Source organism: Colossoma macropomum, unplaced genomic scaffold (assembly GCF_904425465.1).
Source record: "Colossoma macropomum unplaced genomic scaffold, Colossoma_macropomum, whole genome shotgun sequence".
Lineage (NCBI taxonomy): Eukaryota > Metazoa > Chordata > Actinopteri > Characiformes > Serrasalmidae > Colossoma > Colossoma macropomum.
In genome coordinates this window covers 33787500-33798765 of record NW_023494806.1, presented here as the reverse complement: position 1 = coordinate 33798765, position 11266 = coordinate 33787500, and the positions used below count along the sequence as shown (strand labels likewise).

Genomic DNA, 11266 nt, shown 5'->3' with positions numbered 1-11266 from the left:
CCATCTGCTTGAGCAGCACTGGTCAGCAGTTCTCTCTTGCTGCCTGTTCAATGAAAGAGCATTTCCGTGCTTGTGCAATGTTTCCTTCAGGTTCTTTTTCACCTAAACGCTACAATAAATACAATGATACAATGTTTTTTAAACTCAATTTAAATTTTAAGTTTAGTCTTTAGGTTTAATTGATTTAGTGAATGTTAGGAACAACAGCGTAGCTGGTCCCAGATCAGTTGGAAATGATTTGTGCTGATGTAAGAGCCACTGTAGCTCACCAGCTGCTTCAGACACATGAATGAGATGAAGAGAGGCTAAGGAGACCAAGGCTTAGAAACCAGACCCCCAGGCCTTGAGCTGGACCATCAAACGCAGACCTCATTTTTGAGAGCCAGATTCCTGCGTCAGCTTGCTCTGAGGCAGCACTTCAGCTTCCTGATCTGGAATGGTTTACTGTAGTGAAACTTACAGACTTTTCTTCGCAGTGGTGGTGATAGGAACCAGGAGGTCCATGTCTACAACCAAGTATAGCCATTTTATTTACTATCCAAAATTACTAGTGAACCTACACGTCTTCCCAGTTTTATATGTAAAGTTGATAATGGTAAAATAGTGAAAAATATGATTTTTTGGGAGACTATTTTGCCTCACAACACCGTGCATGTACCCCTCCACCACAAATGTGGCATTTAAAAATACACCTAAGGCCAAAATCTTCTCAAAACTGCAGTAGAACTGAAACTGTCTCAGGCATCAAGCAGCGTATTCATAACAACTCTGGGTAATAACTTTCCGTGAGGGAGCTTTTACAGGCATTGAGCTCTTCAGACGTCTGGGTCCTATCACCACCAGCGTAAACTTGCTGACTCAGCCTTCTTTACAGTGGTGGTGATAGTAACCAAGGGTCGTGATGACTACAACACAGATACTTTTATTATGTTCACGACATAAAACCACCAGTGAATCTTTTTGTCCTTTGAGTTGTTGTCTTTGGCCAATATGTTGCCTCCCAACGCCCTGCATGCACCCCTCCACCACAAATATGGAGTTTCAAAGCACACTTCAGGCCATAACCTTCTCAAAACCATCATAAAACAATCCAGTGACTCTTCAGACAATGTTTCAGATGTCTGGTTTCTATCACCACCACTCAGAGCAAAACTAAGAACTGAGAATTTCACATCAAACCACTCTGAATGACTCTGTTTACATCTTAACGATATAAAAGTTGCAGACATTTGGAAAAATCCCCTTTAAAACAGTTTCACCACCATGACAAAGAATCTGCAAGCCATAATCTTGGCTCACGAGATACTATGCTGCCTGTTGTTTGGGACCGTAAAGCATCCTTAGGTTTGAGAAAGGCGCTACATAAATTTCACGTATTATTATTTGCTATTATCTTTGTGCTTCTGTTTCCAAGGCGGAGATGTTTCATCGTTTAAGGAGACGAACTCCAGCTCCGTCTTCGTCTTATCGAGCTTGGGTAGCGGCGGAAGAATGCAAGCAGCTTTGCCATTTATCTGCCACTAATAACCCCTCTTGAACCTCCGCTTCCTCTCAACTCTAACTGAGCCAAGCAGTCTGGAAGACTTTGTCTATACAGACGTGGCTTTATATAAAACGGTATCTAGGCAAAAGAGACTGTTGAAGCAACACAATGGGCCACAAGTCACACGCGACAAGAGGTTTTTTTCAGTTTCTCTCCTCCCTTGCTCAACGTTTTTTCATGCTAATCGCCTCTCTCAGTTCCTCTACGGCCTGTCCTCTTCGCAACCGGTTCAGGCTGGAACCAAGGGCGAGTTCCTCTCGACGGACACACCATCAGCTCTCCTCAGTCGTAGTAACATACACATATATACACACACCCAGAAGCACCGCAGCCGCGTTGTCTGCCAACTTCAAAGACTTGAGCTTGCTGAAAGCCAGGAAAAGGGTGGGCGAGATAGGACGACCCCGCCACTGGCGTAAAGTCCAAGCTGCAAGATTTAGCCCTTCCAGTGCTAAACAATTGGATCGCCTTAAAAGGAAAGTAGGCAATAAAAGAGGATAAAACAAAGTACAATGCAAGACCCTGGTGCTAAAAGTGGATCCCTAACCATCTGCACACATACTACATGTACATGTATTGTTACGTGTCAGGACACTGACTCCAATGCTGCTTTAACGAAAGAAGTTAGGCTTAATCCTTAATCCTAATCTTGTTCTAAATAATTTCAGGACCACTTTATAATAATAATACCCTTATAAGGTGCTTATAAATGGTTTGAAATGCTTATAGTTTTAATATTTATTAATTTGGTCATAAACAAATTCAGTCTCTATTGCACAATGTTTCCTCAGGGCAACAAGCCCATTTTCCTCACTTTACAATGACATTACACATGTTGTATAACAAATAGAGAGTAATAGTGATGGGGAAAGTGTGAATAAGCAAATAAACAGTTAGTATTTGGTCACACTATTTCTTGGTGGACAATTTTAAGCCTCTATTTGGCTTTTCTGTGGATGAATCATGTTTATGCACTGTATTATTTCCTCCGAAAAATCACTTTATCACTTTATCAATCCAAAAATAGAATTCATTGAAATCTGTTAGAGCATGAAGTTCACTGTTACGTTCATTTTTTCAGTGCTGTGTAAATAATTTATGCTATGAGAAATTGCTAAATAAGTACGAGAGTGGACTATGTTTAGAAAGTCACTACCAAAGAGGCACTTCTTCACTCACTTCTGAGAACATTGCAGTAATTGTTTAGTTTTTCCATGCAGAATGATTTTCCGACGGTTATTTTTGTGTTTTTGTTTATTTAGGTATTAATGTCCATACAACATTAGTTTACTGGTAGAAGCCCATTCCAGGCAATAATGTCATGTTGCAGTCAACATGCATAATATTTTACTAGCGTAATTAGTTTAGAACTGAAAGGCAATTCTGAAACCTTGATTGGGACTTGATTATTTTTTATGTTTTAGCTTGGTTTTAAGCATTTTCTTTAGCATTTTAGTATTTCAAGATCAACAAATTTGTAGTTACACAAATATTTAGATAAAAAAAAAAAAAAATCGCATGGTTCTTATATGACGCTTTGTATCATCAACTGTTGCCTCAAGGCAACATACCCCAAAAGGGCCACCAGCACGCATTGTTTTTTAAAAATTGTGTTGGATTCTAATAATTAGGTTCTTTTTATGCAAGAAAAACAAATAATTACATTCTTTTTATGCAAGAAAAACATGATGTGTGCAATAGAGGATTAAAAAATCATTATTAAGCAGTTATAACACATACTAAAAGGGCAACAGGGTTGGGTAGTCTTGTAGTAAAGTAGTACCACATCACACAAAAAGGACAGCAGTAGCATAATATGCTAAAGGTTTGTTTAAACCAACAAGTGGCAAATATTATGATATTCTTGTCAGTTTCTTCAGAAATAAATAAAGCATCATATTAAATGTGCAACTGCTTTTTACCAAACTCAGCATCATTTTCAATCATTTTAGTCCCATCCAGATACACATCTCCAATAATTTTCAGGCAGATGCTGCATTGCATTAGGGAAAAAAGTTTTTTTACAGCTGCTATTGCCATATTTAGTCACCTAGCACATACATCCACTTGAAAAACTCAAAATAATTAAGAATTGATAAATTCCTGAATAGTCTCTCAGCCATTTACCTGGTCTGGGTCATCTCCATCCTCTCTATGCCGGGGAACATTAGCAGGATGAGAGAGAGAAAAGAGATCCTGTGGGCTGACTATATTGTGTATTGTGAGCTACAGGTGTAAGGCATTACTTTATATCCACAATAACAACATACATACATACATACATACATACATCATCTAAACCGCTTATCCTTCTGGGTCACGGTGGGGTGCTGGAGCCTATCCCAGCTGTCATTGGGCGGAAGGCAGGATACACCCTGGACAGGTCGCCAGTCTATCGCAGGGCAGACACAATAACAATAACAACATTTGTTTCCATTAATCATATGACTGTGTGTGATGAAACAAATCTGGGCACATAGAAAATACAACCCACTAGAAACTCACTCATCCTGCACTACATTTATTACAATCCATGTAAAGACATGTAAAGTGTCATTACAAACCTTTTCATGATCTAATCCAAATAAGGCTTAAGCTTTCTCCTAATGTACTACAACAAACACAAGCAGAGCTGTGAGGGGCAGCTAAAAGATTTCCCAGTTCAGTGGACTTGTGAGGATGTCTGGTCCTCGCATGTGTAGCACTACAGTTACATATTCACACACAATAACACACGCTCTGTGTTTGGACAAAATCACGTTGCATGTGATCGGCCAGTATTGCTGTGATGGAGCACATATTTCAAACTGTCAGGGGTGTCTGCGTATGCATGATTATAAGAGAGAGAGGAAAAGAGAAAAAGCATACTCCAGAGCAGACACAGTTCACCTGGGGGCAGCTAGGCAGGTGGTCTTCTCCAAAGGAGGCTGGTTGAAAGAAATGCAAGGAGCAAAGGGCCCTTTCTTAAAGTATGAATTGTAACCATATAAAGTTTTTTGTTTAATGTTTACTTAACGTTTTAAACTATAAGTGTCCCATTTTTTACCCCAAGTATGAATTTTAACAAGGTAATATATATATATATATATATATATATATATATATATACATACACACTCATTTAGGCACAACTTAATTGATATTAAGCGCTACTACAACTAAAACTACTAGTAAGACACACACACACACACACACACACACACACACACACACACACACATTATCTAAGCCACTTATCCTTCTGGCTAGCGGGGGGAGCTGGAGCCTATCCCAGCGGTCATTGGGCGGAAGGCAGGAAACACCCTGGTCAGGTCGCCAGTCCATCACAGGGCAGACACACAGGCATACACAGTCTCTCTCTCTCTCTCTCACACACACACACACACACACCTAATGGCAATTTAGCATGTCTAATCAGCCTGACTGCATGTCTTTGGACTATGAGAGGAAACCCACAAAGAAACGGGGAGAACAGGCAAACTCCACACAGGAAGGACACTGGTTGCCCAGCCGGGGAATCGAACCCAGACCCTTATTGCTTATTATTATGATGAGTAGTAGTAGTAGAAGACAGTGTTCAATAACATCAAGTACACTTACACTGAACAGTAGGCCTATATTTATATGGGACTCTTATTGTGATAGCAGGGGCATTCCTGAGTGAAGTTACTGCGAATTAACGCTTAGCAAAGGAGGGCAGTTAATCAAGCTCTCAGTGACTTATTTATTTATTTATTTATTTATGGATATTTCCATTCTGACACACTGTACTGCTTTAAATGAATCTACAAAGGCATATTTAACTAACTCACAGTCTTAATTAGAATAACAGCCAAGTTAATTATAGCTAAATTACTGTCAAACGCACTCAGTGTGCAGCATTCATGCTGCATCAGGTTTTCATTTGGATGATCCATGATCTCTCCTGCATGCAGCTCTCTATTTTTGTTTTTAGCATCATAATCACCAAACTAAGCTGATTTATAGAGCTTATGTTGGGTAACAAGCCACACTATCTCATGGGGGAAAGAACTCTACCATCAGATGTAAATATTTAGCTGTGGAAAACTGAAGCTATTTGTGGGCCAAAATTTAGGGTCAATTGTAAATACATGGTGGGCTGTATGAAGCTGTTTCAGACGGTGGACCTCTACTCTAGAGTATTCATCAAACTCACTTAACAGTAAACCAAAAGCCCCCAAATGCCATATTACGTCCACTCAAAATCTGAAGCAGCAGTATGAAGTGCCATGACTTCTGAGGTGGTCAATCGAGTTTGAAATTACAACAAATATTCCTTGTTTTTGGATTGTTGTCCAATTTTCTTCCCAATTTAGCCATTAGTCGTGTCCAATTTTGACCTGCTAGGTACATCATATAATACTACCATGGGGGTGGGGGGGGTGCTAACTGCTAATTCTGTTTTGTCAGCTAAGAGACTCCCAGGTTGGCTAGCACCACACTAGCCAATATAGGAAAGGGAGGACCATCCTAGCCACCCAGAATGAGCAAGGCTAGTTGTGCTCTCTAGGACTCCCAAACACAGATGGCTGTGGCATCACCAGGATTGAACTTGCAAATCTCCGACAAGAGGTCCAACCTTTAGATGGAAGTCATTGACAGATACCTGCTGTACATTCTTGACTTTATGTACTCTGAAGTAATTTTGAACTACTTCTGTTGGGCCATTCATTCACTTACATGACATGCATTTTTTGTCAAAACAGCCAAGTTATTCATTTTTCTTGATATATTTATTTGAGTAGACTGAGTTTCTAAAATATAGTTAAATATATTTAAAATATACAGAAAAAAGGGGACTCCAAACAACTGTTAGACCACCAAAACGGTCCCCATCACACTGGAACTGGACATTTAAGATGAGTCTGAATTTGTGATTAGGATTACTTGTGAGAAACAAAGTTCAACCAACGTCTAAGACTGAACTCTGGAGGTGTGCAAAAGCATCCCTGCAAATTTCTTGGAAAAACTGAAATTGAGTTGCCTGAAAAGAATGGAAGGCAAAGAGTGGACATACTATTTTCTGAAAAATTGATATATTTAGTTGTTGATATTTCTGTGTAATTTTGCACAGTACTGTATGTAAAGTCTATACCATGTAGGTCTCGGTTTCAACACATGAGAGAACGAGGTAGAAGGCAGGCAGCAAGAAAGAACATGAGACAGTGAAAGAGAGCCAAGGTAGAAGAGAGAGAGAGAGGGGAATAGGAGGAAGAGAAAGGTAGAGAGGGATGGTGCGGGGGAGGGGGGGGGGTTGTGGTTTCCTTGCTGCTGAATATTTACCTGTAAACACTCACTACTCTGCCCAACCCTCAACAGCCAGGTAAAGCCCTCCCCCCGCCCCCTCAGGTCGGTGCCACATGCAGCAGCCTGTTAGTCAGATGTCAAATGACGCACTCCCAACTGCATGGAACCGGTTTGAGCTGCCCAAGCTTATACGGCCATCCTCTGATCCTCCCCGTGCTGCTGGCCTCTAATCCTAAACTGTACCCGAAGCCTGGCCTCGCTCCTCTCAGCCCTGCTGACGAAGCCACTTCGGAGAAAAAGACACAGAAAGAAAGAAGAAAAGAAAGATTCTCACAGCTAGCTGGAGTATGGGCTAGCCATGGGTGTGACTAGCTTTAGGCTAATGTACACGCTAAGTCTTAAAGAGATGAGACGCTAAGCAAAAGCCTGGTAATGCTGCTTAATTGAGCGCTTATCTGGAGAGCAGGGTGATGGAATCTACCTTACACAAACACAGCGTGAGCGGCCAAGTCCCCCCCCCACCCTTCTCCTGAACTGGTTCGTGCCGGTCTGGTTAGCTACGTAGCGAGGAAGGTTCAGTGAAGGGTAAACCCCAGCAGGCGAAGAGAAACCAAATTCCCCTTCAGATAGTCTTATCTCAACAGAAGATACAGGGGTGGTGGACAGTGAAACCAACACCAGTGACTCAACTGAAAGTAAACACACAACTAGCCTTCCATTAGCTGTGTAGCTAATCTTATCTATCCACTTCCCTTTGTTTCTAGAGATGGATAACACTGAAAACCAACTTAATTTTGAGTATATATATCAATCTCTCATCAGAAGATACAGGAGTGGTGGACATTGAAACCAATACCAGTGATTGAAAGTAAACAAATAACTAGCCTTCCATTATATGTTCAGCTAATCTTAATCTATCCACTTCCCTTTGTTTCTATAGACAGATAATACTGAAAACCTAATTTTGAGTAAATATCAATCTACATCAGACAAGTGCTCTGAGCTAAGAGGTTGTAGGAAGTAAAAAATAGTTGCGTCACTGAAATAACAACCCTGGAGGAAGTAAAAGTAGCCTAGCAAAAACTAGCATGGCTTTAAGAAACACTAGCAGGTCCAACAATCCCTCCAGTACCGAGTTCCCTATAGAACTGGGAACATCTTAGTAGTTTAGAGTTTGTTAGAAGAGAATTCCACTGATTGACACTGAACTTTTTGCGTAAGTCAATTATTTAGATGTAAACAGTCATTTAAAGATAGAAAAACCTCAACTGATTTCTTCACAGTGGTGGTGATAGGAACCAGAGTTTGTGATGTCTACAACACAAATATAGCCATTTTATTTACTATCTAAAGCCACCAGTGAACCAACACGTGTCTATTTTTTTGTAGTGTTGATGATGGTAAAATACAGTTGTGTGCATAAGTTTGAGCGCCCTGGTCAAACATGTTTTCTTGCCTGATAAGTTTGATAAGTGTTCCATGTAAAGGATGCAAAGGCTATTTTACCTTATTTTCACTTAGAAAATCAATAAAACATCTTGTTTAAACTTATACATATGACTATAGAGGCAAATATGAACATATAAGCTTTTTTTTAGGGATTTCTTTGCCTCACAATGCCCTGCATGTACCTCTCCACCATGAAAAAAAGTTCTAAAAAGAATTTAGGCCAAATACCTTCTCAAAACTATCATAAAACAATGTGTCAGACACCAGGTAGTGTATTCATAACCATTTCATTTAATAATCTTGTGAGAAAGCTTCACTCTTCACACGTTTGGTTCCTATCACCACCACTGTAAATAATTCTGAGTTAGTGAGTTTCTCTAAAGTGGAGAATTTCACTTCTTAACCATTTATTTATGCAAGAATGTTGAAAAGACAGTCAAACTCTCCTGTAGGCCTCTCTGTCTGGAAATAAAATGCTATTGCTTAAAAGTGCTAAAGCAGAAGAAAGAACAAGGAACTGAGGATAGAACTGACTTCCTCACGAACATGCTTGGGTAGAAGTGTGATTTGAGGTATGCAAAACTGTACTTGATGTACTTTGATTTGAAGTTACTAACGTCGATATATTTATTCTACAGTGGTAGCAGTGTTGACAATTAGCCCTCAAACAGCTCTTGTGGTGAAGTAGCTGAAGTCCTACCCAACACTAAAAGAGCATTTGACAGCTGTGAAAGAAGGATGATGTCAGCTGGTGAGAGGAAGCGTCAGTATGTCAGACTCGCTGAGGTCAGATGGCTTTGCCACACATGTGTACGGCGGTTGCCAAGACAATGCTGAGTAAGTCTTTAGTGCCATTTTGATGGACCTCGTTGTAACGTAACCGGCAGACGTCAGCGTGGATTTTTGGCTCGAATGTGTAGCACTGGGCTCTAAACTCTTCAGCAACATTTACCGACAGGTGTGAAGCAAGATATTAGTTCACTGCAGAAAGGATGCTGAGGTCTACCACTGATATGACCTACTATACCACAGTTTACAATATAGCCAGTGAGGGGGTTTCCCATTGAGCGTATCCTAGTAGTCATATGCTTTTTACATGAAGGGACTTATTCCTTTTATTTCTCAGTTTGTTACCAATAATGTGGCCAGTGAGTGGACACATCACCTAATCCATTCTACCAGAAGGTACTATAACTTTTGCACAGGCCACATTTTATCTCCCTACCACCCCCCAAGTAAACAGTATTTGTGCATCAAAATGTGTTCCCTGTTGAGGGTGCGTTAACTTATTTTAGTCATTCAACCAGGGGTGCCAAAACTTTCGCACACAACTATAAATAATTTCGTTTGTTGCTGCAGGCCGCCTGTATATATTTAAAAATCTATACATTAATGTTAATCAATCAATTCATGTATACATTAATTATGTATTTGCACACAAAAATACCCCCCCCCCCCAAATGTTCAGAAACAGCCCTGGTGGGATATTTTATCCACTGAATGGACCTCCACAGGTTCTATTTCTAGGCATCAATATAATAGCATCAACTGCATTTGCATTCATTTCATATAAATTGCACACATCAAGAACAGAAGACACTGACAGTGACGTAGATGTTAATAATTTATTGTGAGAACTGACAAAATTGTGAGGAGGGAAAAAAAAAAGTACAAATAAATTAGTGGCCACTTGATATTGTGGTATAACACAGGAAAACTGAAACTGAGGCAAAAGGTGAGACAATATTAACAGGCTTTTTTTGTAAATATAAATATGAGGCGTGATCATACAGGCGTTTTTTTTTCCCTTCATCTTCTCGTCGTCACGAGGCACATCATGCACTTAAACGTGCATTTACATGTATAAAAAAAATTATAAAATGCAAAAAAAGAAAAATTAACAACAAAAAAAAAAAGTTCACGTAAGCGCCTTTTTCGCAGTCTGATTGGCTCCAGAAAGCGCGGGAAAGGTGCAGCGTTCCACACAGGAGTCTTCATCTCCCGCGTGCGAGAGGAGAGACGCGTCGCCCTGGTAACCGCGGTACCTGAGGTAACCGCACTGGCTTCGTTAGCTCGGGCTAGCTCAAGTCTCTCGTTTCTCCCGTTTCTCCTTCGGTAAAAGTCCCGGTGGGGGGGTCACCGCGGGTTCCTTGGTTCTGCTCCAGCGTTTCGCTGTCCGTTTCTGACCCTCGCGGCTAAGTTTTCACCCCCTTTTCAGTCCTTCAGTCCTCCGCGGTCTGTTAGCCGTAACGGTCTCCGCTCGCTCAGTGCGCGTGCACACAGCCGGGCCGTGTTTCTGTTCAAAGTACGTGTTTTAAAGACTTTTCAAGTCGTTTCTCCTCCTCCAGGCTCGTTCAGCGCACGCCGAGGAAGCGGCGCACGGCGCCGGCGATGCGCAGCAGCTTGTCCTTCTTGCGCTGCCGCAGAGCCATGAGCGCGCGCGCCGTCTCTCCGGGTTCGTGCGACGCCGCCGCGGCGAACACGCTCCTCGCGCGCTCCTCTGCCTTGGCGTCGCCCGCCTTGCGAAAGAGCCGCACGAGCGCGTCCTCTCGCACGTGCTCGAAGATGTGCGGGGACGCGCGCTTTCTCCGCGCCGTGTCGAAGCCGCTGCCGTGCACGCGGGGGCTCACGCGGCGACTCTCGGAGCTCAAGTACGTCGACATTGTCTTTGTCTTCTTGGTCTTTCTCTCGCGAGCCTTCGTGTTTCTCGTTTGCTGTGTTTGTTTGTCGCTTGCGCCTCTTCACTCTCTCGCTCTTTTTTCTGTTCTAAGATGGTTTACCGGTTGCGAGGCGCGCGAGGCCGGTGGTGAGCAGCTCAGCGGCGATGCGCGCGATTTAAAGGGCTGTGGATGACATCACTGGCGCCAGGGGAACGCCTACTCATGAGCTCAGCCAATAGGAGAGCAGCAGAGAGGCGCCAGTAACGGGAAAGCGGCGCGTGAAGTGCAGGGTGGAGAGAGACAGAGAGAATGTAAGTTATTAATTACTAATAGATCTGGAGCTTGA

At 41.9% G+C, this 11266-nt stretch overlaps 1 protein-coding gene across 1 annotated transcript; it reads right to left on the bottom strand.

The window, feature by feature from the left end:
• Positions 1 to 9871: 9871 nt before the first annotated feature.
• On the bottom strand, positions 9872 to 11045 carry tcima (transcriptional and immune response regulator a). Its single transcript, XM_036599057.1, has one exon. The coding sequence runs from the start codon at positions 10921 to 10923 to the stop codon at positions 10615 to 10617; it is 309 nt and encodes a 102-aa protein (XP_036454950.1). The 5' UTR covers positions 10924 to 11045; the 3' UTR covers positions 9872 to 10614.
• Between the last annotated feature and the right edge of the window lie 221 nt (positions 11046 to 11266).